This window comes from Ascidiella aspersa, chromosome 2 (genome assembly GCF_963924565.1).
Source record: "Ascidiella aspersa chromosome 2, kaAscAspe10.2, whole genome shotgun sequence".
NCBI lineage: Eukaryota > Metazoa > Chordata > Ascidiacea > Phlebobranchia > Ascidiidae > Ascidiella > Ascidiella aspersa.
The window spans coordinates 15,363,869-15,390,665 of record NC_139448.1 but is presented as its reverse complement, the minus strand read 5'-3'; the positions used below and the strand labels follow the sequence as shown (position 1 = coordinate 15,390,665).

The 26,797-nt window shown below is 39.4% G+C and overlaps 1 protein-coding gene across 1 annotated transcript in view; it reads left to right on the top strand.

Annotated features, from left to right (window-relative positions):
- The first annotated feature begins 537 nt into the window (after positions 1 to 537).
- Positions 538 to 26,797, top strand: part of LOC146163920 (sodium channel protein 1 brain-like) — a 33,633-nt gene continuing 7,373 nt past the window's right edge. The window contains exons 1-25 of the mRNA XM_083383125.1: positions 538 to 805; positions 1,826 to 2,004; positions 3,602 to 3,729; positions 3,949 to 4,029; positions 4,360 to 4,488; positions 5,499 to 5,587; positions 7,851 to 8,045; positions 8,655 to 8,712; positions 9,448 to 9,592; positions 11,576 to 11,704; positions 12,408 to 12,741; positions 13,643 to 13,767; positions 14,250 to 14,375; positions 15,879 to 16,070; positions 17,824 to 17,956; positions 19,943 to 20,166; positions 20,825 to 20,953; positions 21,234 to 21,324; positions 21,797 to 22,055; positions 22,598 to 23,017; positions 23,830 to 23,971; positions 24,556 to 24,729; positions 25,049 to 25,159; positions 25,640 to 25,761; positions 26,319 to 26,460. Coding sequence (XP_083239251.1) covers positions 655 to 805; positions 1,826 to 2,004; positions 3,602 to 3,729; positions 3,949 to 4,029; positions 4,360 to 4,488; positions 5,499 to 5,587; positions 7,851 to 8,045; positions 8,655 to 8,712; positions 9,448 to 9,592; positions 11,576 to 11,704; positions 12,408 to 12,741; positions 13,643 to 13,767; positions 14,250 to 14,375; positions 15,879 to 16,070; positions 17,824 to 17,956; positions 19,943 to 20,166; positions 20,825 to 20,953; positions 21,234 to 21,324; positions 21,797 to 22,055; positions 22,598 to 23,017; positions 23,830 to 23,971; positions 24,556 to 24,729; positions 25,049 to 25,159; positions 25,640 to 25,761; positions 26,319 to 26,460 — 4,008 coding nt within the window. The 5' untranslated portion in view covers positions 538 to 654. The remainder of the gene's footprint in view (positions 806 to 1,825; positions 2,005 to 3,601; positions 3,730 to 3,948; positions 4,030 to 4,359; positions 4,489 to 5,498; positions 5,588 to 7,850; positions 8,046 to 8,654; positions 8,713 to 9,447; positions 9,593 to 11,575; positions 11,705 to 12,407; positions 12,742 to 13,642; positions 13,768 to 14,249; positions 14,376 to 15,878; positions 16,071 to 17,823; positions 17,957 to 19,942; positions 20,167 to 20,824; positions 20,954 to 21,233; positions 21,325 to 21,796; positions 22,056 to 22,597; positions 23,018 to 23,829; positions 23,972 to 24,555; positions 24,730 to 25,048; positions 25,160 to 25,639; positions 25,762 to 26,318; positions 26,461 to 26,797) is intronic.

Here is a 26,797-nt window from a genome sequence, read left to right as displayed (position 1 = left end):
TGATAATAGTTTATCCGATATTCTTTACAGCATTTTTTTATTATTTTCCGAAAGTAACCTCAGTCCATGGTGATTTTGGAAATTGTCAACGATCTTTCGGACTCCGGCCAGATCAGCGGGGCGACAACCTTAAGCGTGCATGATAATCACTAAACAGCCCCAGAAGAATGACCCATCAATAATGCATTACAGGCGCAAAGCTAAGTAACGGAATAAAATATTTTACGAATTCAGAAGCATTGGTTTTGCGCGTCCAGCATATAGCATCAATGTGAATGGCGCGTCATGCTTGTGCAGTTTTCCTTCAGGCGGGGCCGTGCTTTTAGTATGATCTATCGATTACTTATCACCACAATGTAACACGCGAGCAGCATGGAAGGTGCGAAGGTATCGCAACGTTTATTGTTCCGCACGTTCTTCCATCACCTGTTAGACCGTACAATCAACACAAAGAAATTACATGACGTTGACCATAACTGTACTACATTCTTACCAACTCTTCGCCCGTTTCTGCTTTTTAGGGCCTCAGGCGTTTAGGCGTTTTAGATTGTTTTAGCTACATAAAAATCAACTTGCCATGGATAACAAAATAACTGGATTGTCAAGGAAACCCGAAGGCCAATAATTCAAGGAGGGATTATTCATAATGCAAGTATGTCCAACGACAATGATGTTCTCGGAGAAGAAGAAGAGTACCGCCAATTTACGCCTGAAAGCTTGTCCACCCTAAAAACCCGATCGAGTTACCTCAAGAAGCACAAGGATGTAATTAAAACCTCGGCTGCCAAGCTAGCAATATTCAAAGGTTTGCAAATCTCTAACTATTTTTTATTTTTATTACCAATTGGATGTAGGATGACGGACATATCAACAGTTACCAAGCTGTTACGTTCATTAAAAAAGAAGCGAACTACTTTTTTTAGGTCATTAAGTATTTAGGTCTAAACTTACTTGATTTATGGTAAAATTACCAATATAACTGACAAAAACGGGAGCCAATTTCGGTCGCTATCCAACAGCAGGTGGAATTATTAGATTACGAAAAGCTGGTTTAAGGAGGCATGTCGAAGGTTCGACATTGAACGCATATGAATTTCCATTTATAGTCGGCTCGGCCTCGTGTGTTTTCGGCAGTTATGTGACACCTCGGGAGACGCCGGCATAAATAGCTGGGTCAATGGCTCGGTGTGATAACGGGATACGGTTCCCCGAGGATTGATAATTACCGAACGGTTTGGCAGTAACCCGTTTATGGCCATCTGGCCCACAATCTGCTGTACAGCTGTAACTGAGGTACCTGTATAGAAAATAAAGCTATTTGTTTACAACTTTCGCATGGAATTTAATTTAAGGCAGCACTAAACTTCTATATTTTCGCACAATTTTCTAATATATATTTAATTTAAAAGTTGTGGCCGAGCCCTAGTGGCATTTTCTGGGAACATTTGGGCTTTAAATGTCTTAAATATTATGTTTACGTGTAACTTAAACAACAAAGATAAACCGAAGATCTATTGTAATTTTTGTTTTTTCAGTTTTAGGCGGCAAATTTTGTTATTGCTTGCGAAATATAACATCGATGGAAATATAACAAGTAAACATGTATTTTTGGACCATTTCGTTTTGCATTTCTAAGATAACGTATGTACGTTAATATATTATAAAGATAAATCGAACGTCATAGGTCATACCTCTGCAATCACGGACGGCGACCAAATAAATTTATTTTAAGGTTAAAAAAATTAAATTTTAAATTTTAATGTACAGTCCCCCGGTGAAAGCAGCGGTCTTGTAACCAAACAGTGTATTTGTATGTGATGGGCAGGCGTAGATGAGTCGTACACACCTGAAGCAAACGAAGATGTCGAGTTCGAAGAAACCCACCCCGACGCCTCGCTGCAGAACGGCCAAACACTTCCTCAGTACTGCGGGAAATTCCCAAAACGCTTGTACAATCGTCCCATTGAGGATGTCGACACCTACTACAGAGAACGCGGGAAAGAGGTGCGGATTTGGCCTGGCTTTAAATATAAACCAGACACAGATTTAGTCAGTTCAATAATACATTTTGGTTAATAGGTGATTTTACGAGTATGACGAAAATGTTGTATGCTGGGCTTTTCTGATACCCCGACGTTGTTTTGTTTTATGACGATAACCTTTAGGCCGAATCATTGTTTTCGCTTTCTGGCCGCGTAACAAATGGGCGACCGACCGTTCAGCGTGACGCAATAAAATAAGGTCGCCTACTCCCACAAGAAATTAGAAATTGATGTTTCTCGCGCGCCTTTGTCCCAAATGCGAATATCGATCATACTTGACATAACAAACCTTATCTGATTTTCTTGCGTCTAGCGACAGTATGTGTGCGCGTGCGTGCGTGTATGTGCATGTAAACGTGAGCGCGTGTGCGAACACATAGTGTTTGTAAAATACGCCTGCATTTTCATTCCAATAACCCTGTGTAGGTGCATTTTTTTTTGGCGGCCTGAAAATATTATCTCGCGGTAGAAGTCTTTTTACGCAACATGCTGAAATAACAAAATGCGCGATAAGTTTGTCATGGCTTTAGTCATTTCTTTAATGATGCAGTAGTCCGCTGTTTCGATAATATTTCGCTCGTCACCTTGTTCCACTGACAATATCAGACAGCGGTGTGAATACCCCGCTTAATGTTATCAATGGAAATGCCTTTGTACATGCCTCCGACTTGCTTACACAAACAACCGTTGGCGCCTTGGCCCATTGTAACAATGTACAACAGGAACAAAGCGCTGGGAAAAAAATTGCTACAAACAAATCAGAAGACATGGAAATGCCCTTTGTTTTCTGAAAAAAAAAGAGCTGACATATGGTTCATCACTGTAGGGATTTAATTTATGCTCCTGGAATTTCGAAGATGGAATGTGGGACTACTATCAAATCCGTTTAAGGGATTAGCAACGTAGCCCTAAAATTGAAATTACAGCATGCAGCCAAAACTTTCACAAATTCGACGTTAACTCATTTATGCCTATTACCATTACCATTTATATTTTTACATTTAAAAAAAAAGTTTCTGAAATGATTCGATGTCGATTAAAATGATAGAATGTAGCTAATGCACAATTACAGCAATGCAGGGCAAGGCGTTTAACCAACAATATGACTTGACTTAATTGTGACAATCTACAATCCCACATCCTAGCATTTCCTAATTAAATGTTTTGCAATATTTTATCCGCGTTCACTATTTTAGGGACTCCGCTAGACTCCTGACTTTCCGGTTGCCGTAAAGTATAGCCATTTTCAATGTTAAACATTTATCCATAGAAGTATAGAAATTGTCGTATTTCGTTAACCTTTTAATTTTGTTGTATTTTCAAGATTAGCATAAATATTTTATTTATGTTAAAAGTCGTTTATTTGATGGTACGGCAAAAGCTCGACATTTTGTTGGTTGTAAACTTCATTGGATAAAAGTGTTGTTGTTTTTTCTGCTGCAACTGAATAAAATTCGATGTACCAAGCATCCATAGTTGACGCTAAGGTTCTAAAATGAACACCATTGGATATGGTGTGATTGTTCCCGTTAACTGGATTGACACTTTTTGCATTTCAGACTTTCTGTGTCGTCACACGTCGCTTCAACCGCGATCGTTTGTTCCGATTTTCCGCGTCCAACGTTTTATTTGTCTTGTCGCCTTTTCACAAGCTGAGACACCTCGCCATAAGAATTGCCCTGCACTCGTGAGTATCGGCTAGGCCACAATAAGACTATAAGGTCAACATCGAACACAGCTGACAATTCAAGGCTATTGTATCTATGTTATAACATTTAAGGTAGATTAAACTTAGGAACCCCTTGTCATTTACATGAGTTTGAAGTGTCGTGGGTATAGACAAGTTTATTTAAACTTGAAGTAATCGGCAAAAAAGCTGACAGCGTTCAATGTTTTCTTGTTTCAGGTTGTTCGATATCGTTGTGTTGATTGCTATTCTCATCAACTGCGTATTTTTGGCACTGGACAATGAAATTACAAATGCCGAGTAGGTGTTCTCGGACCTTCATTTGTCAACAACTGAGTTTTACAAATCTAAAAAACTAAAAAAAAACCTTTATATACTACATATGTATTGACATTTTTGTTGTACTACTGTTTGTGTAAATAAAAGTGCTTTCGATATTCGATAAAATGTAATAAATTTGCGTATAATCGTACAAATGTACAGACCTCCCGTATAGACCCAACTATCACCCATTGACCGATGTTGCACGTAGAAGTGCTCTAGTCACAATATAGTAACAATATCGATGCACAAACTAGGTTCTCACTTAATTTGGATATTTTAATTTATGTGTTTCGATGTTTGATTTAGATATTTCTTCACCGCGTTTTACACAGTGGAGGTGATTATCAAAGTGTCAGCCAGAGGCCTTATCATGGGGAAGTTCACTTATATACGAGACCCGTGGAACTGGCTGGATTTCGCCGTTGTAATCGTAGCGTAAGTTTAATTTTTCTTAGTTATCTAACAAGTTATAATAAACGTTTTCTTTCAGAACTCATATAGCGTGTCGTGCATTCCGACTAAGCACACTGTCGTTGACTGACTGATTAAATTCGGCTGTGTTAAACTATGTCATTGGGAATTGACACCTGAACGCTAAGATGTTCCACGAAAAATCCCCTTGTCCTACCTACGTAAATACCATAATAAGGATTACTGCCAAGGCGTTAACACTTCATTCTATAAATTATGCTACATATTCTTCCAAACTTTTCAAGTACATTCCAAATTTGAGTATTGTAAGCATTTCGCAATCCAAGATACAGTCAACTATAATATGAAAAGTGTTACTTTTTTTAGTTTTTTTTTTTTTTTTTTTTTGTTACTTTTTAGTGAATTTAGTTAATGTTAAAAGCAAACAGCTTATATTGGCGTTATGCATTAGGCACAAAAATACATTCGATTCGATATTGCTGGAAAGTACAATATATATTTTTTCTTTTTTAACAGATAGAGTTTGTGGCCTTTAGGCTCTATGTATTTTCTTGAAATAGACAAAAGCATTAGAAAATGATTCAAATAATTTTGTTTAACATTGCACAACCTGACAAAAAATATAGTTTCGGCGGCCATGGCCTGGTGCACCTCCCTGGACCCGCCATTATGTACTGACCTATTTAGTTAGCAATTCAGTTGCAATATTGTTTCGTAATTAGTTAAACGTGACTAAAAACATTTTATTTGTGCTTTGTTTTGCTTTAATTTGCATGGTGTTGTTACAATTGCTGATAAAGGCATCCTAAGTGTATAGAATAACGTTGGATAAAATATATCGAACTTAAATGGAAGATACACATCAGTACATTTTTAGCAGATTTGAATCGTTCTTGCGCCATTCATTTTTTACCCTTCGCAATCCATAATCGATGGCCTAATTCCTGAAGGAAATGTCACCGGAATTCTAGCAATTGTTCATTCATTCATTAATATACCACTTCATATTGCAGGTACGCAACAATTACTGGGTCATCGGACGTATCTAGTCTAAGAGCTATTCGTGTTCTACGAGCGGTAAAATCAGTGGCCATAGTTCCAGGTAAATGTGTATTGTTACAATTCTTATCAAATACGTATTAAATACATATCGATATACCGGGTATCTGACGATTCTACCTTTGATCATATTTTGCTGATATCTTTATTTTGACAAAAGTCTAAAAACATTTGTGATCCAATATATAAAATGCTGAAACTTTTTAATTCCTTTGCAGAAATTGATCAAGCTTTTAACTTGTTAAAGCGTCAATAAATTAGTGTTTGGGTCATTTGTAATTTGTGGTTGAACTTTATGCCTGTAGCCGCAGATTTTTCGCTTCACTGACCATTCCATTAAGGGTGAAGCAGCTAATTAGCCGCGTAAAGGTATAACGCCAATAACGTTTTTAATCAGAAGTGACCCACTTAAAAACAATCAAATTAGCGGCTGTTACACCACACGTATATGTGATTTTGTAAGTGTTTCGCCCGATTATTATTTTTATTTAAAAACCTTTTACTTTTCATTGTGGGAAATCTAACAAAATTCTTTGCAAATTCATATTAATTGATTCAACAGTTATGGTTTTAACAATTTAAATCCAAAACAAATTCAAACATTAATGACCAGTATTGTTCGAGTTGGTTTGACGAAAGAAATAGTTTTAAAGTAAACATAGCTTTTGCCACAATATTAAATGGTAACTAATTGAAACATTATTTTTTGGGGGTGGGGGGCATGACAATTTTTTTCAGAGATGACATCACAAAGCGATATAACGTAACGCTACAAAGTGACGTCAACATGTGACGTCATAAAGTTATCTACACGTGACCTCATGAAAACTAACCTTTTTAACACCACACAGTTCGTATTTTCGTTATATAGTTGTAGATTGAACAGGTACAAAAGCTATAGTACCTCAAAAAAAAAAAGCTATAGGACAGTGGTTCTCAACCTGGGGGTCGCGACCCCCAAGAGGGTCGCACGAGGTTGTCTGAGGGGGTCGCCGTGTAGTGTTTGATAAAGAAAAACTTCATAAGAAACAAGCAATATGAACCAAAAATTTAGCAGTATAGAATGCACAAAAGCAACGCCAGTCTACCATTTGTCTTTGTGTGGCTTTTGCTGCAGTGAACCTGTCGCGTTTATGACTTCACAATTACAAAATTGGGGCCAAAACGATAAATTGTCTTAATTTAACTGCTGCGTCCGGCGGTTTTTAAATTATTAGGACAGTAAGCTTTCTGTTCTATTTGGCCGAATTTATTTGAAACTTTGTGGGAAGTAAATCCACGGGCTCAAGAGGCCTCCAAAATTGTTTTTACCAACTTTACCACAAAAATCAAAAAATTTTCGCTTAGCGCGATTATGTGGCGTATTTCGACAATTTTTCTGTGCAGCATAAAAGCTTCAGGTGTAGTATAGGGCACTTTGGTACCAAATTTAAATTTAGGCCAAATTACAATAAAATTTGTGCTAGGTTTACAATAGGTGACAGGCAAAGTATTTCTACTTGCCAGCGGTATCATAACTTTTACATAGCCTTTTCTAAAACATCAACAGAATTCCGGTAATAACATTTTGGTGTTGCCGTTTTAGCAAAAGGAAATAGTATTTACAGAAAGCTTTATTATTGGACTACCGTTAACGACTAACCGTTTTTTTTGTAAATTTGTAAGGAATTTTGGCTGCTCACCAAGAACTGTTACCTCCATTGATTCTCTTTAGTCTTGCACTAGGTACATGCTTAATATTATTTGACCTAAAATATCTGAATTTCACACCAACAGTGTCCTAATATTTAACCGATCATCTGACAACCCTGCTGGCTCAAACCGTAACTTTAGCTTGTTGTGCAATGTGCATAGCACATTTTAGCCAAATTTTGATACAATCCTAGTCTATATTTTTTCGTATTCGAATTTTCCCAATTTTAAAATGTGTTTTTTATTTACTCAGGTTTTATCATACACCATAATTAGGGGGTCGCGAAAGTTATCGAAAACTTAAAAGGGGTCGCGAGAACAAAAAAGGTTAAGAACCACTGCTATAGGAGGTTATAGATTCGCGTATAGGGCAAAACGCCCTTATACCGTTTAAGTTGCCTAGACTTCTATTTTCGAGGGGGCGATGGGACGCACGACGCTTTTGGGCTAAAACATTTTTTTTAATATGGTAAGAATCCTAGAAACTATTAGAAATTTTGCATTTAAATAATTAAAATAGGCAAAAAACACAGTTTGAGGGTAGGATATGGCCACGTTGTTGTGTGATTGACGTGCGCGAACGGCCGAGCGCTAACCAATCGCGAATGTTACAGGCTTGCGGACCATCGTGAACGCGCTCTTATACTCCATGAAGCCGCTCGCCGAGGTCCTGTTGATTATGCTCTTTCTCCTATTCGTGGTGGCCCTCATCGCTCTTCAGGCATACCAGGGGGTGCTGCAGCGGCGCTGTGTTGTCTACCCGGCCAACATGTCCGACGCCGCATACTTCAACTACACACACAACCCAAGTACGCACAGTTATTAGGCCTCTTTCGCAACTGCAAGTTGCATAATTAAAATGAAAAAATAAAACAATGCTTGAACGGACGGCGACGGCAAATTATGCACCTTTTTATTTTGCCTAGACCTTCACCGCGCGCCGTCTAATAAAAAGCCAACAGCGCTTGGAAACTTCTTCATTAATTTTGCTTTAATTATTCATACCCGTCTCGGTTACTGGCGGCTGGTCGCTATTTGTTCGAGTTTTGACTGGACCAGTCAGCGCTTTCAGGGCAGGCAACGTGCCTGATCGGCAAGGGCAAACGCCTTGCGCTTTGAGTCATAATCCGACACTTACCCGAAAAAAGATAGATGTGGCTTGAATTTTGCTTTTTTAAAAGGTCATTTTTAACCGGGGTTCACGCTCTAGCCTCTTGTATAATTCATACCGTGGTATCCGTCCTGGCTGTTTTGCGTTAACAGTAAACGGGAACATGATGAGAGCCTTTTCGCCCGGCGTTATGCCTTTATTTGTCAACATATGTCCTTTATATATATACACTAAACAGTATTCCTACGTTAAGGATGGAAATTCGTTGAATGTACAGCACTGTGATGTTTCTCATTTATTTTTCAAGTGAATTGGAATCCTGTGGAGGGCGAGCAAGTTGTTTGTGGCAACGCAACCGGAAGCGGGTACGCAAAATCTATTTGTCGTTGTACACCTTCGGGAAAACTCCGCCTCTCGAACATTTTTAGTCATAGACCGGCGTTTAATCATCTCCAGTAGCGCAACTTTTAGTTCATGAAATAAAATCCGGTGCGCCCGATATCCGACAAGCTTTGTTCGGCAAGACAATGGCGTTCGGTGGGAACGCTTGTACGATAACAAAGCAGATGAGGCACAGGCATTCTAAATGAAGAACCTGTCGGTCCGGTTAGTTGGCACATCGTTAAACCTCCCGTTCGTACTCCCCGCTGTCAAGAGCCTTTTTGTTGTAATTTCGTTATTTGAATACTTCGCTTTGCCAGTTTCACCGTAATATCCAACCTTGGTAATAGAAATATAACAAGACCTAATGAATTTTGTGTAATTGGGCGTTAATATGTGCAATACCCTTATACTCCCGTCAGGCTGAATCCATTTTGTTTTTTTATTAAAATAAATCAACATTTAATAACCACAGTCCGACGTTATTGACCCGAACCCAAATAATTATACTTTAGTTAAACTAGTATCTATTTTTAAACATACCAGTAGGCCAGGATGCAACAAACCAGTAAAGCTTAGTGAGGACAATTATTTTGGTCCAACGAAAACCAAAGTACCGTTTAGAGCGTATAGACACATAAACGCAAAACATGACAATAAATGGAGACTATTAGCATTTAAATGACATGCCCGAAAATTGCCAAAATTGCTTTGTCCAGAATCTGTCCGGCCGGTTACATATGCTTGCCTGATGTCGGCCCCAACCCCAACTACGGCCACACCAACTTCGATCACATGGGCTACGCTCTTCTTACCTCGCTCCAACTTCTCACACTCGACTTCTGGGAAAACGTTTACAACATGGTGAGTGACTGGATTACAAAGCGTTGCTGTCGTATTGTTATACTAACCACGGTGATCGATGTCCAATGTTCATTCAATGCCAAATAGGTGTTAAAGGGATTGTGTAAACTGTTTGTTGATTCAATGTTACTGAAACGTTCATATGCACAGTGTATGCTGTGATCAAGCCCTTCTGGAGTCGTACTGACCAACAAACACGGCACACATTGTATAGTAGATTGAATTTTCCGTAGTCAACTATTTAGTTCAATGTACTATCGTCTAATTAATCTGTATAACAATAGTTGACGTCAGTAACTAGGGCTACCGAAGATAAGCGTCTCAAAGCATCGGTATTTTATACGAACAATTACAATAAATTTAAAGTTGTCATAATGTGGCTCGTTTTCAAAATATAAGGATAAAATATGCGTCCTTTAGGAAATACTCAGAAACTAAACTAAATGGTACGAAACAACTGCTTTGCTGATGGAGTCATATTGCGCAATTTATCATAAATACTAGACACGTTTTGTAATCAATCATACATCCTTAATTTTAAAATACTTAACGAGTCATTTCGTGCATCAAAGTAATAACAAATCTGCAGGTATGAAGTGCTACTTTTTATGTCTGCCGTGTGAACGGTTCCTAAGATCATTTGTAAAATTTGTATAGGTATGTCTGTAATTTTAGGAAAACCGCCGAACAAAGAACGATTTGCGAGATGACAGTCGTGTATTCATTGTTCCATTCGATAACACGCTCGAAAGCTAGAGTTTTTACATCTTGCTGTGGGACAAAACATATTCGCGGCGCAGCGGGGGCATTTGGCAAAGACAGAAAATGCAACTTTGTGTTTTGCCTATGGTTTAACCTTGTCCTGTTTGCTACGTTTATAAACCTGTTGTAGGCGTAGGGGTGGAAGCTTCAACCGATTTCTAAACTAATTTTCGTTTTTCGTACGCCAGAAATGCCATGTGAAACAATAGCGTCGAAATCAAATACCGCTGTTTCTGCCTCCAGTCGGCAGTTTCCCCCAACATAGGTTACTTTTGAATGAAAAGGTACTTGTCTGAATGCGTTCACTCCCTGTCACAACAAAGCGTAGATGGCCATCGGCTTTTCACGCCTGTAGAAACCGAATATGTTTCTAAAAGTTGATTCATCTCGCTGGCTTTGTAACGAACAGATGATTAATGTGCTGTCATATAGTTTAACTGGCGACATCAACATGGTTTGATCGTTCGACACAATAGCATATATTTTCCCATAATAAAGAATGTGATGAAGAACTTCCGTTTTTTAAAGATACAGTTCAAAACAGAGTTTTACTATATTTGTTATACACGGATAAAACCAAAATTTGAGTAACATCAAGGTCGGATCAACACCAGTATAAAACCAATACCTATATAAACTGACCTCTAAATCGGAGTAACTCTTTACCCGTCGAAAACAGATCTGAAGAACCTTCTCCCTAACCCTCATCCCCAACTTTGCCACCAAACCCCTTAATAATACTAACCCAGACTCAAATTCTAAACTCTTCCTTTATCCGATTCCTCCCACACACCAAAAAACACCAAACGATTCCGCTTAAACTATGTGGGGCTCCCAAATGTCGATACCAAAACGCCCGCTGCCAGGCTGGGGGCCCCCGATCACCCACACCCTTTCCCCAACAGTTTTTGTTGTGAAGCCCTTTAGATTTATATAACATTTTAGTCTATTTAATTATTGTAATGACGTTTGGACATATTCCGACAGGTTTAGGTTTTGTTAAGTCTTATTTCGTCGTCAATATTACCGCTTATTTGGCCTTATTTTGACGTTGGTCCTAATACTACAGTATTAAAGACAATTTCGCTTTAGATATTATTGCTTTACGGTCTAATTCCGTGTACCAGTACCACGTTACACGGTTACAATGTTACTGTTCCATTAATTTTAGCCTATGGAGTCCAGTCTATATATAAAAGTAAAACAATTAATAAATTGCAGATCATCAGAGCCGAAGGACCTTGGAACGTCCTCTTCTTCTTGATGTCGGTATTCCTCGGACCTTTTTACTTGCTCAACTTACTTCTGGCAGTCGTCACACTGGCTTACGTAAAGGAAAACGACAAAATGGTAAAACAATGCTTAAGTTTTAGCCTTATTAGATTTTCGTGTCTTCTGAACTGTTCGATAGCACTATAAACCATACGTAGTGATAGAACGGGATACGTTGCCTTAATTGTAAGCACTGTGTTTTTGTATAATGAAAACGACTAAAACGTATTCGTTGTAAGCATAACGTTTTTATTTTCATTTAAATAGCTCACGATCACTGTATTTTCGTAAATTTTAAATCTTTTTTAATAATGTTGATAAACAAGTAGCTGAAAATACCAATTCAAGCCTCGGTATAGGTGACTTGATCAAACCACCATCCACCAAAACTACCATCCATCGGTTATCCATGTGCTAAAGTATTTCAGCTTCTCGCCAAGACGCACATGAATTTACCAATCTTTGTAAATCGCCGTATGTGTCTAATTCTAAATAGAGGAATCAGGTGACACGGTATAAAGACAAATTGTGTTGAGCTATCGACAAGCTTTCGCACAACCGTGCTTCATCAGGTCAAAGTATCAGATACTTTGACTTTGACCTGATGAAGCACGGTTGTGCGCAAGCTTGTCGATAACTCAATACAATTTGTCTTTATACAGTGCCACCTGATTCCATGAATTTACCCGTTAGCGGCGTTAGCCGAATTCGTGTGGGCCCAAGTTTTCTCCCAGTAGTTTCTTGCCTACGTAGAAAATTAAAACATCTCTTGTCGACGCAGACCGAGATGAAAAAGAAGCGCGCCCAGGTCAAGGAGCGAGCCAAGCGACGACAGATTCGCAAGAAAAAGCTGGCGGAGCAGCGTAACACCAGACGACTCAACTCTGTGGCGCCCGAACGACAGCAGCCGCCCACGGTAACCTCGATCGGCGAGATTGTGGCTTTGGCGCGGAAGAAAGCGGCATCTCCCGCAACTGGCGGCGATCAGGCCGACGGCGACGGCGAACGGGTCGGCGTCGAAAGCAACGAAGCCAAGAAGAACGGCGAGCCGCGGAATAAGAAGAGTGCGTTTTCGAGCAGCGGCAAGCAGGCGTCCATGGACAGCTCCGAGTCGTGTAAGTGCACTGTAAATTTTTGAGGTTGTAATAATCGACTTCGGGGTGAAAATTTGTAAAAAAAATGGCTTTAATAAAACTCCTAAGCGTGGAAATCTCCATCCTGTGATCCTAAAAGCTCGGTGAAAGTCACCGTGCTACTGTCGTGTTTGTTTGTGGAAGCAGGGGGCTGCAATGGCTCAATTCGTTGGCTTAAAATCGCCATGTCTGGCTCGACTTGACTGTAGTCAAGGTACTGGAGTCTGACTCGGGACTCGAGTAAGACCATGTAAGACCACTAGAGTCCCGAGTCCGAAATTTCGAACCTAATATTGCCGGGATCTGTAAATTGCAAAGGTGAAATAGACTATATGGTTGAAATTTTGTTAACCATGTGTTATGAGTGGATAAATTATATGGGTGGATTGCTGTATATCCACCTTACCTAAGTTACGTAAAGAAATACAGGCTGTAGATTCGGAGTCGACAAAAACGCACATTTTGTCGGAGTCGACCTCGGTACTCAGGAGTCGGACTCGGGTTTATTTTTTAGCAGGATTCGGAATCGGGTTGTTTAACCGACCACGCAGCCCTGGTTTAATGCATACTGTACATTTAGGATTTCCATGCTTGCCTGTATGCCCACTTTTAGTACAAATGATTTCCAAAAATACAATAAGCTTTCGTCGCACACAATATTTTTTCGACCCTGTTTGAAAATCACCCGAATAAAGTATAAATCGTTAAAATATCTTTTGGCTTGAGATTTGAGTATTTTTGTGGTAAATTAGTTATTCAACCAGTTCTAGAGTTTTGAAAAAAAAATGATTGAGACTAACGTGTTTTAGCTAGTTTTGCCCGTTAACATTGCCATTGGACTTTTTATGTGGTATTTTTATTTGTTCTGACCTATCTTTTTCAGCTAATCTCAAGGAGATAGGAAAATGGGAAGGTCGATTAAAACGGTTAAAGGAATGGTACATGACAACATTCTGCGCTTGGTCTTGTCACCCAAAGTTCGAAAAGTTTCAAAAGAAACTGAAAAAGGTACGTTAAGTGGAAGAAACGAGTATATATATATTGGTAAATATATCACATGGTCAGGATTACGAAATAGTATTATCGACGACGAGGTATAGTTCTCGAAATACCCAAAATTGTGTGCAAGACCAAAAGGCCTAATCCAGGCTGGTGTAGCTTATGTTTCATTTATAAGGTGGAATGTATGTTAACTATCGTGTTACTGGAAAAGTCGGATTTCTTCAGTAACTTGTAGAAAAATTAAACGCAAGGGATTGTCGACAGGCTCTTACAAATGTGCCTAGTGTGTGTGTTGAATAGATAAAGGGCATTGAAGAAAAAAACTAAAATTCACTGGAAAAAAGTAATAGATACTTCTACAGAACAGTATTGTAACTTTTCGGGTACTTAAATAACTCACAAGTTTGTGGATATACCCTAGTTTAAAAAGTTTTGTATAATCGACTTTTGTAGTAGTCCTAAGCCTTACTTATCTTTGTTTGTTTAAGGTAATCAAACACAAAGTGTTCGAGATCTTTATTATCCTGTGCATCGTTATCAACACTGTGCTCTTGGCCATTGACTTTCACGGCATTTCGGAAGAACTGGAAAACGCGCTTGGAATCGGAAACAACGTAAGACATTGGCTCTATCAGACAGCTAAGACATCTTGCAGAAAATTTACTGAAATATGACTCTTATTTTGTTTTTGGGTTAATATTAATTTTTACGTGCAAAAAAGCATCTCATTCACCGCGATCAGATGCAAAAATCTATACAGGTTTAAATACACACGGGGCACGAAAAACGGTACCCACCAGAATTATTCCAGACAGGTTATGGACAAAGTTTATAACCTACGTAGATTAGCTTTGGTTTTTTGGCGGGGTACTCGAACGCGATAAAAACTTATGTTACAGTTAAACTGTCTGGCGCGTACTGTTTAGGTTTGACGAATTTTAGTCCCGTCCCTCACTTACATTGATTAGCAAACCTTATTCGGTTAATTGAATCGATAAATTGACTTACCAGGCTCTTTAAAATCGCCCTGTGCAGTGCAATGGAATTGCGCAAGGCACAAGTTGCGCAGAGTGGATTTAACGCTCGTTTAATTGTATTCGCCTTCAAACTCGGTCCTGGTAGATAAACTGCGCGTACAACCCAGTCACCTATTTGATCAAAACTGCGTAAGATGCGAATCGAACTCTACGAGTAAGGGGCAAAATGTGCGTTTTAAATACGATATAAAGAAACAAGTACTTAAGTATTTTAGCCGCAAGTACGGCTTATTCAAGTTTTCGTCGTTTCGTGATTTTCCGGAAAATAAATACTTTTGAAGTCACAGCTTTATCAAAATTATTTAGGTGATGGTAGATAACTTCTAAAAAACATAATAAAATGAAACACATACTTTAACGTCGTTGAAGTATATAACAACTAAACCAGTGGTTCCCAAACTGCTGGGAGCCGCAAGACTTTGCCAGGGGCTCCGTGAAAGCATGCGAAACTTTTTCGCGCTTATCCTTTTTCTCCTATAAAGTGTTGCGTTTCTGTCTATTGCAATTTTTTTCAACCTTTTTATAACTTAGGCATCAAATTCGTTCAGTATTTTGTATTTTTAACAAACATTATTTTATAATTTTATTCTATTTATATAACTTGAAATTTGCAAGTTTTGAATTCACTACTGCACCGCGAGTTTTAATAAATTTAAAAAACGCTAAAGTAAACTATTTTAGTTTTCGTTAGGATTTGAATTTTTTCGCATTAATACCTCTTTTTTTCCACATTCACACATCGTAAAAAAAACTTCCCACGGGATAAGAGAAACGTTGCACTCCATTTGGGTTGCACATATTTTTGGGCTGCGGGATACCTTTCGGCAGCTAGCTAGTTTAATATTTGTATATTAGGAACATTAAAATGTAATTAATAAAGAACTCGAACCGGTAACAGAATATAAATACGATCGCTGACCTAGCAACAAAGCCTACGTAACCTACAATTTGTTCCAATGGCCTCCTATTGACGCGGCGGCCGAACATGCCTAATATTCCCTACACAAACTTGGTACACACAAAGGCGTTATCGTTTTTCGGCTCGTTTTAATGGAATAACATGAAAAATCGACATCGCAGGTGTTCACCTTTGTGTTCGCCGTGGAAGCGGCGATTAAGATTCTGGGCCTGGGCCCGCTGACCTACATAAAGGACTACTGGAACCTTTTCGACTTCGCCATCGTTGTGATCAGTCTGGTGGAGTTCACTTTGTTTCTGATCGACCCGATGTCGACCTTGGCCGACCTGACAATGCTTAGGACCCTGCGTCTGGTGAGTTGCACAACCGCGTACATCTTTTCGGCTATTGATTGATTTTAGGTTAACTTCTGTTGCCCATCCGAATACTTTGGACGCCGTCAAGCCGGGTTACAATATCCCTTCGTTGGCCTTCAAGCCGAGCATTATAGTTCGCAGATGTGCTACTAATAGACGATAGTATATGTCTTTATGCGATAACACACCATTCTACTCGCGCTTTTTACTTAGATATGAAACGTAATTTTGCCCAATTGTTGACAAAAGGTGGAAGTTCGCTACCTAGTAAAAATAAATTGGCAAATTACGCATACTGAAATTGTTTTTACGTTTCTCTTAAAACTTGACTTTGGGGCTAATTCTACCTTGGCATGAGGATGAATTTATGATTTATGTCTTTCTGCACAAATATGTGACACCATTTTATGAGAGTAGGTCAGTAGAACAGCAGCTATATAGCTGCTATACTGCCCGGCTTGAAGGCCAAGGAAGGAAAATTTTAACCCGACTTGAATCCATAAAATCTGTCCGATAGGCTTGAATACCACTTAAATATTTTCTAAACTAAAACAATTAAAGTGTTTAACAAATTTGTTTAAATAGAGGTCTTGCATCAGTTTATTTTGCCTTATTACCGAGTTGCCGATTTTTATACCCATTTTTTATTTGCAGTATTTCTTATTATTTTTTGTACGTGTGGCTTACAAGTTTTATTGTGCTGGCCTAAATGAAAAACAACGAAGCAAGAATTACATCGGGATATTATATTTATTTTTAGTTTGATTAACACCTCGCGGCAATTAATTTCAAACGTTTGAATGCTCTGTTATGCGTTTTTCTTCTTAGCTTATAGTTTGTACCGTATTTTTTTTTTATTTAGTATAGGTTAGTTTACGGTAGCTTACGAACTTCAACGATTTTGTTGGTTTTGCCAACCATTTGTTAGCGTAGTGTTATGACAAACCGTAAAATACGTCACTCGCGAGTGTACACAACATGTTCCTGTTTCAGAAGCGAATCAGGCTTAAAAATACCAGAAAGAACAATGGAACTTAGCTTTATTATATACGGCCACAATGGCCAGCGTCCATCGATACAAGCCCCCAAGAATGACCGGACTATCAACTTACCGGTTATCGCTTGCGAATGGGATGCCATCGTCTTTCTTAGGTTACCCGTAACTTTTACCGAACGGGATATAACAAAGGCGGCGATTTTCGAACCCACAACAGCACACCCGTATGGTCACTCGGTCCAGCTTTTGCTTGGAACAGATGTAGATGACCTTTCAAAGTCGTATGGAAACATTGACAAACTACGATTGACGATAATCGTAGTTTGTCGGTAACTCTGCGCTTAAACAAAGGTGAAACTGCAAAACTATAAAACCTTCATTAAAATTCATGAACTTTCTTACAAGCACAGCAGTGACACGGATTTCATACTATTTTTCGCATTGCTGTGCAACAAAACCAACACCTATATACAGTATATATACAGAGTGGGCCAAAAGTAGGCTTAGAGTTATAAAAAGTAGGGTTTGGGTCCAAAAGTAAATTTATTGTTTTGGGTTTCTTATACACCTTGTTCTTTACAACACCCCCAAAAAGAAATCCATTAGTGTCAGGTCAGGTGAGTGTGGTGGCCATTCAATGTTACCTCTTCTTCCAGGCTAACGCTGCGAAATAGCTGTAGGCCTATTTTCGGCCCACCCTGTATATTTTTTTAAAATATTTTTTTAATATTAGCCCTGCTTAATTTCTCGCAGCTTCGGGTGTTCCGCCTTGCCCGTCTGTGGGGCACGATGCACAAGCTTGTGAAAATCATATGGAAGACAAGCCGGGCTGTCGGCTACCTCACCATCGTTCTCTTTCTCGTCCTCTACATCTTTGCCGTCATCGGTTAGTATGCATGCAATTTCCAGAAAGTTAGAAAAACAACGCGTGAAGTTAAAAGATGTTAGCAGTTGCCATTGGACACGATTTACTCCCGTTTTACGGTGGTCGCATATAGAGACAACCCCAAACACTATTTCTTTATTTTTTTGGAAATTTCATCGATTACCACATTGGTATCGTTTATATCTGTTTCCACCCTTGCTGGTTTCATTATAAATGCACTTATTGCATTTATTTTTTTGCATTTTATCACCGATAAATAGAAGTGTACCCCTTGTTATATAATTGCTATTTATTCTACAGTCAGAAATCAGGGAATACGAAACGGCCACCATTCAACTTTAATAAGGTTCTAAAACATATTTCGTCCTTAATTTAGTTTTATTATTGTCGTTGAGTGGTATACTAAAACTTGAACGACAGTTTGATTCGCTGTCAACCATAGGCGTAAACACATGGTCGAAAATCGGGATTCACGAATACCGTGTTAGTTAGTGATTTATGCATGTAACCATCAAGCATTAGTGTCATGTTTGTCAACATAAATGTCGCAAACAAACCTAACAGCGCACAAATCGACCGTTTTACGACAACTGATTGGTTTATGAGTTTTTCACACAAAATGTGCCGACTATTTGTATAAGGTTTTAACTCTTCCTTTTTACATCTTGAATCTTTCGTTGTTAATGGTAAATATATAGATGACACACTACAACTTACTCTGTCGGTACGAGTAATGCCGTTTTCTACTTAATTTGAGTGAATGAGAAACTCAATTGCCTACTGTCTTATATCGTATAAAACCAAACGACCAAACGTAAGTCCAAACCCGTCCAAAACTAATTGGTTCGTTTTTTGCAACGTGCAATACAGTTTAAAATTTTCTTAATTTGCATATGGTAGAATATTAACCACCGCGATATAAAACTTCAAAAAACTATCCCGCTTACCCCGAAGACGATTAAGTCTAGAACAGTACTCAGTAACCTTTTTACTTGCGGCACACAACGCAGCTAAGAAAGGTCGGCGACACACCCCAAAATATATGTCATAAAAAGAATATATACATATGTATACCGCAAAATTGACGTATACATTACTTTATCTTATAATTTTACAGTTTTGCGGTCCTCCCCAAAATCACTAGTACTCCCTTTCGATGGTGGATCAGTGGACACTACGTTTTAAAAAAGCAACAATAAAACCGGGCAATTTTGTACTTTTTCGTTAATTATTTTCGTCGGACCATGAGCCAAGCCCAAGATTAGTTTATACATTACGAACCGAGGCGATAATATAATAAGACAAAAATACTAAACAAACAGATTTGTATTTCGTGGGTTTTGAGCGTGTGGATAGTTTCTGTTTTGATATATAGTTTATAGACGGGGAAATTGCCTAGTAGTTGAGTTTGCTAACGATCTATAGCAGTGGTTGCCAAAGGTTTTTGGCTCGCGGCACACTAAAAAATCTTAACTTTTTGCGGAACACTTTTTTACAACCAACCTTAACACACGACAAACTATATGTAAATGTCTCAAAATCATTAGGTTGTATTGAATAGTGTGTATTTAAATCTAAAATGCTTGCTTGTATGCCTATTGGTATACTCTCTTTTCCGAAATTACAAAAACTTTCGCGACACACTTGACAATCTCTTGAGGTACACTAGTTTGCCGCCGTACAGAGTTTGAGAATCACTGATTCATAGACTATTTCGAAATATGTTTTATGACGATTGAACGTAATATAGATTAAAAAAAGTTGAATATTAGCGAAGTTCAAACAGTTTCACCTGGATTTTTGTATACGGTCAAAATGCCTGCCTTGGTGTATATTTTTCATTTTGGTCAACTAATCACTTAAAAATACCGTTAAAAAATACAGGTAGTTAACCTCGGGGACGCACCGCGGTTTCAGAGCACTGGTCTAGAATACAGGCGAGATAAATTCCTAACAACTAACAACGGGATTTTGTCCTTGGCGCAGGAAAGCAATGGTACAGCGTACAGTACGCCAACAGCGCGGCAAAGTTCGACGACAACGAGGTACCGAGGTGGAACTTCGTCGACTTTTACCATTCGTTCCTTCTCGTGTGGCGTGTCATGTGTGGCGAATGGATCGAGCCGCTGTACGACTGCATGTACATCACCGACAACGACGGCCGCTGCATACCGCTATTTCTCGCCATACTCTTCTTCGCCAACTTCATGGTAAGCACACGAAACGCCTGACGCGAATGTAGTGCAGCTGGCGTTGACCAAGCTGTCGCTGCTCCCAAAAAAAGGGATTTGAACTCATGGCTTAACACCTGACGGGCCCATATTGGCCATAAAAGGGATCCATCAGGCTTTAGTAATTGATTAGAATTAAAGTTTGTTTCTCAACCTTAAATAACCCACATAAATACTATAACCTCCGTCTGTAGGTTACATAAACATAACAATGCAAGGCATTGTAAAAATATGCCTATCTACAACCAATTAAAATGTAAAAGAAAACCCATAAAAAGGAATGAAAGAGTCAGTTACACATCGCATTTACATTCTTCAATTAAAGCAGAAATCGATCGCCATGAGCGTTCCACGTTGCGCACCTTAAATTAAACTTTATAGCTTATCGATACCGCTGGCGGTTTACTTCGCTGGAACCAACGTAAATAAGGCAGGCGCAGGAACATGTCACGTGCGTGGTAGCGGGGTCGCTCTTGGTTTGCAAAGCTACTTAAAACAATCGCAGAGAATGCATAGGAGTTGAGACACCTGCGTTGACACGCGCGCCTGTCACTCAGGTGCGGCGCATGCCAAAAAAAACGGGAAAATTGCAGAAACCCGGCAAATTGCCTTAAGTCTCTGTGTTTCTCTCGCACAGATCCTTAATCTCTTTACCGCGATTTTGCTGGATGCCTTCAACGTTGAGGAGCTGCAAAACACGAAGAAGAAGAACAAGAGCTCACGTTCAGAGTCGCCGGGCCCATCTTCATCTGCTGCGGTGCCCTTGGTATGCCGCTTATCTCGGAACTTGGATAACATAGTTTTTTTTTTTAATAATAGCATAAAACTCAACATTCTTTTAGCTTGCTTTTGCCGCCAACTGATGTTTTTGACTTTTACTAAACGTTTTCCGAAACTAACTATATAACTGAGTGTGGTGTCGCCTCACATTTTCGCAGTATTGCACCTTACACCAAAATGACCATCGTTAAATACGGTTTCGCGAACAGAGGATAATTACATAGGCGCGATACATTGTGTCCACTAAACACCAACATTTATCTTAGGCCATCGAAAAGTTCAAGCAACGCATAAAAAAATCAAAAAGTACTGACAAGGAAAAAGCAGAGGAAGACAACAACACAAACGAAGCCACAGGTAAGTCCCTCAAACATCGTACTCAGCATCCTAATATCGGATCTTATCATTGCGGCCAGGTTCATTTCTCTTTTTTAACTAATTTGAAGTAGAATACTAAATTATCAAAATGTTTTTACATAATTATTTATTAAGTCTTAATTTTTACTATAAATTTCGTTGTGGAAGGTAAAAATGGCTTATTGCTTTAACTTTTAAACTTCCGCTAAAGTGCTGTATCGTAATAATCTGTGGGGTCTTTCATGTTCATGGCGCAAAAAGGTACTTTCCAAAGAACCCGTTACGAATATTTTCTTAATTTGAAAATTAAGTTGTTTTATTTAAAACTAAATCCATGAAACAGACGAGTTGGTTGGTCTGTTTGAGTTTGCAATGGTCCGCGTACACCTTACTCTCGATTTTGGTAGCCTATGGCCCCCAAAGGAGGATCGGGTAAAATCTCTGATAGTCGCTTCTTTTTCTTACTTTCCAGCAGAGGACGAAGGCTCGCCGGGCAACAACAACATTAGCGGCACAACCTTAAAGGTCACAACTGTGAACGAGAAAAGTCACCGCAGGCAATCCATATTCGAACTAGGCACTAATGACAAGGCCAAGCCGCCCAACGCGAAACGAAAGAGCTCGTCCAACCTTGTTCAGGTCCTGGAACAGGCCGGTGACAATGAGGGCAACGTAACCGGCCACGCCAAGACTCGCAAGGCGGGAATGCCGCGGCAAAACAGCTTCGACAGGTGTTTGTATTTTTATGAAGCTCTAGATTGTGCCACCGTTCAAATAATAACCTATATATATATTCGTAAAACGTGCATCGCTTTGTCTAAAGATCTGTAAGCCGCCAAAAAACCCAAATATGATTATCCTCTTTATTATTTTTTGTTGGAAAAATTTTATGGATCATGAAAATGAATTAACTCTTCAAAATTATAATTTTGCATAAGTCGAAACTTGATTACTCGCATCATCTTTTTACCCAGTGGTTATTTAAGGATGGTCTGAATCCCCTTAATATTTGTGAGGCAACTTCAAAAAGTCCGCAAAAAAATTATTATTTCGATAACTCGACCGCCAAACAAAAGAGTAATTAAACCCAACCAGTCCATCCCCCAAAAAATTGCTTTCGTAATTATAGTTGCGCTGTATTTCGCTTTTCATCCAGTGAATCAGTAAAACAGTCGAAAGATGTAGCCAAAGCAGATTATTGTAAAAAATGTTTTCAACAGACTGAGCTAAACAAAACAATTGCCAGCCGTAACGTGTGTCGATTGCGCTGCAGGGGAGACGCAGCGAGCACCCAGAGCCCAAAGCCCAAAGCTCGCGGCACCTTCGAAGCGATCGCTGAATGCAGCGAAGATTGTCCGGCGTCGGCAAACGAAAACCACAACGTCGGCAAAACGCACAAGAAGGACGCAAAGGCCGCAAAAATCGACAACAACAATGGTGGAGATCATCGGGCGCCACAAAGCCCCGTTTCGAGCTGCTGCCGAATGCTTTGCTTGTGCAGCTGCAACAAGGCGCGCGAGGTGGAGCCGGCCTCCAGCGACGTCGAGAATAATGCGGAGGACGCCGCCACCTCCTCATCTTCCTCTTCCGCTTCCTCGTCGGGTCGCCAGGACGCGGAAGGCGAAGAAGTTGTGGAGGAGGAAAAATCGCCGACCGAGCCGCCGTCGTGCTTGCCGATGTTTGTGTTGAACAGGTATGTCGCAAAAAAAGACAAATTGTACACATCGCCTGATACCTCAAGCATTTTCCATCGCTACAGAGACTTGAAGAATCGCTGTGTTTCATCGTCGTCGTTAAAAAATGCCACACGGGGAATAGAAATGACCCTTTACTTTAAAGTAATTTTATCTACTACCGTTGGTGTCATTTAGGCGCACTGGGGAAAGACTACATCTCGGGGGAGTCTTAACAGATCGCCCGCCAGAAAATGCACAAAGGCTGTGAATTAGACAGAAACGTGTAGGTATTATTTTTCAAACAGCAAAAAGGAAATAAACATTTAAGTTTCCACTAATGTCCTGCATTTAATTAGCGAAACTTTTTGTGAAAATGGGTATACCATATATTTCTATTATGTTTACTTCAGGCTATACGTAAATGTGAAACGTTATTGTAAAATAAATCAAAAACAGCTCCTCTGGTAATTGTAATTGTTAACCAACGTTTCGGCAACTTATATAAGCCGCCTTCGTCAGGGTGAATGACACTGAACGCTCGTACAATAAATGGAAAGCAAAAAAGGAAAAAAGCAGAAATAAACGCAAGCAACGAAACGATAAGAAAATAATTAGCGACTGCCTCTAGTCCTTCAGCAGGTGCTTGTAGCTTGCAGAAAGCATCACGTCAGTTTTGACGTTCATGGTGTTACCCTTCTTATGGATGTTCCACGATTCCAAAAATAATCAAATTGTTGTGAAAGTCTTTTAGAACAAGAGTTAAATTTGTTTATATTGTGACCTAAAGAGCAACTAACTTGCAGTAAACGATACAAAATTTTATCTTAAGGTACCCAAGCCTGAAAGAACCTCCATCGTCCGCCCACGAAAAGAACTGGCACGCGTTTCGAAAGGCCTGCTTTCGTCTGGTCGAACATCAGTTCTTCGAGTGGTTCATCCTCCTGCTTATTCTGGCCAGCACTGTTTGTTTGGCAAGTCACTCATTAGAAAGACTCATATATTTTGGCGCCGATCTGTAACGGTGGCCTCCATGATCGTCCCATACAATCCGATAATATTGCCAGATTTTCGAATTATTGTAGACTATAGTTTTTCCCACCCTTCTGGCGAATCAAATAGTACTTTTTCTGTCGTTGCGCAACACCCTGTTTCAAAGAAAACAACTATAGCTCAAATTTAGTAAAGTTTGTTCAAAGCACAACGTAAACAACAAAATCCTGATTTCTCCACTAGCACCGACTTTAGATTTAAGGTTAATTTGATAATGCTTGGAAATCATATACGTCATGACAGCCGCAATAATAGAACACTTACGTATTTTTATCCTAGATTTGGTTATATAATGTATCATTTGAAACGAGTGCAATTCTAATGGGATCAACTTGTTCGTAGAATAGGAAACTGTACGCAACAAGCAAACAAAAAGTTTTTAGTCGAACCACGGCAGTTTAACCCTTTGATGAGAGTAGCTATAATCGCACTTCTGCGTTACTTCAATGACTATTTTACAATCTATCACAATGTTCACCGTTAAACGAATTTGATTTCTGTTCAGACGTTGGAGGACATCCATCTCGATCAGGATCCTTTGCGCAAGGACATCCTGCAGAAGTTGGAATACGTTTTCACGATTCTCTTCACTATGGAAATGCTTCTCAAATGGGCTGGAATCGGCATCTTTAAATATTTTACGACGTTTTGGTGCATCCTCGACTGTGGCATCGTGGCGGTAAAATAAATATTTTTCTAGTGTTTTCTTTAGCTTGGTAATCATAGTTGTTAAGTATACAGACGAATACTTAACCATGTAATTCACTTGCGTTTAAAGAACTATTAAAACCACCTAGTTAAGACTATTATTTGACAGCAATTATAATTTTATAAAAAACTAAAGCAAACAATTCTCATACTTAACCTTGGCGACGTCTTCATTTCTTTAAACTGAAGAATTTACGCAACCCAATTAGGATGTGAGCTCCCGGTCTTCAACATTTCACCGTTTGTGGTTTTGGGTCGTTAATTATTAATCACTCAGTCTAATTTTGTAGGCGTCTTGGGCCAGCATTTTCGTGTCCACCCAGGCGTCTCAATTCCGTGTGCTGCGAGCCTTTCGGGCATTCCGACCTCTCCGAGCCGTTTCTCGGTGGCAGGGAATGAAGGTAAATGCGGAGTCTGCCAGGCGCGAGCGATATTAAATGCCTTATGCCCGATTTGCTGTAGAATATCAATTGAATAGTAATTAAAATGCTTTACATTTATAGCCCTTGTACAGTTATGTGTAAACCAGCAGTTATTTTCCCCAGCATGTTTCTCACACATTTTACGGCCCGGCATCTATATACTTATCCTACCATAATTCAGGCGATTTCCTTTCACAGATGCCTGTTAACCAAGTGCTAGGCTTTCACCATAATTCTGTAACACAGTGGGTCTGTATTTTTCCTTATGTTAAAACTGTTGCAGTTTCCCAATGATTCCAAGGAAGTTAAAGGAGGGAAAACCAATGCTCGCCCGCATCGTTAAAACCACTGCTGTTTTGTTTTTATAGGCGCACAACACCTTCTATCGTGAATATATAATACTTTTTGTTGGCCTATTTTAAAAATCAAGGTTTTTTATAAAAATAATTTTTTTGACAGGTCGTGGTGAACGCCTTGATTTACTGTATACCTTCAATCGGAAACGTGCTTTGCGTGTGCATGCTCATTTGGTTCGTGTTCGGCATCATGGGGGTCCAGTTCTTTAAGGGTCAGTTTTTTAGGTAAGTCACTATAACCCAGCCTTCTTTGTTATATTGGTAAAGCGACAGGCTATCTTGGCCTTCGCTCCTTTTGCATTGGGGCATGTGCGGTTCAATAACAACGAACAAGGTAAGAAACACATAGCGAGGGCTTCCAAAGGTTCAACTTCCCTAAAATAAAGTTGTTAAATTAACAAAATTAGGCCTTTTTGAGGTTCGCTTAACTGGTAGTTTTTTATAGGAATAGATCGCATTGAATAACCGAAAATAGAGATCTGGTCCATAATATCCGGTTTATTGAAAACAGAAAAATGTCGCATTGGCTTGTCATGTTTACTCATTAAACCGAAACTAGCTAACAAAGGTAAAAATGAATAAGAATTATTCGAAACGTACAAAAAACGTTACTGCTTCTATTTGGGCTTAGATTTGTTCTACGTCCAACAAAAACCTTCAACCTATATGCTCCAAAGCTAACAGCATTTGGGGAATTTGCCTTTAAACGATTGTTTTGTCGCTAACGTCGTATCTAGGCTTTTAATACCGCTTCTAAGACGCGTTGTCGTATTTGTTTTTAGATGTGTTGATGGTTCCAACAACGACGTGACAGATCCGAAAATAGTGAACATGACGCAGTGTATTTCGAACAACTACTTTTGGGTGAATAGTAACATCAACTTCGACAACGTCGCCAACGCCATGGTCGCATTGTTTCAAGTGGTAAGTTTCCAGACGTCCGGGTGTGAAACCAAAGTTTGTAATTAGGCTGGTCAGTCACTTAGACCCTGGTAGTACAACAAATAGTCTCTCGGGGCCATTTTTTTGTGTTCCAAATGGAAAACGGTGAAGCTATTCGGGTGTGCATTGTTGTAGGTTTTGCGACCTGACCTACGACAACGCAGCGTTGGCTCGAGAATAAGATTTTAATCAATGTCGCGACATTTTGCACAAAGGTCAAGGCGATGTCGCGATAAACATCCGCTGCAGCCGGGTAGTTTAGGCATTGTAAAATCTGCATTGCTTGCCACTGCGTCCCGTAATGGTATAACGATAAAAA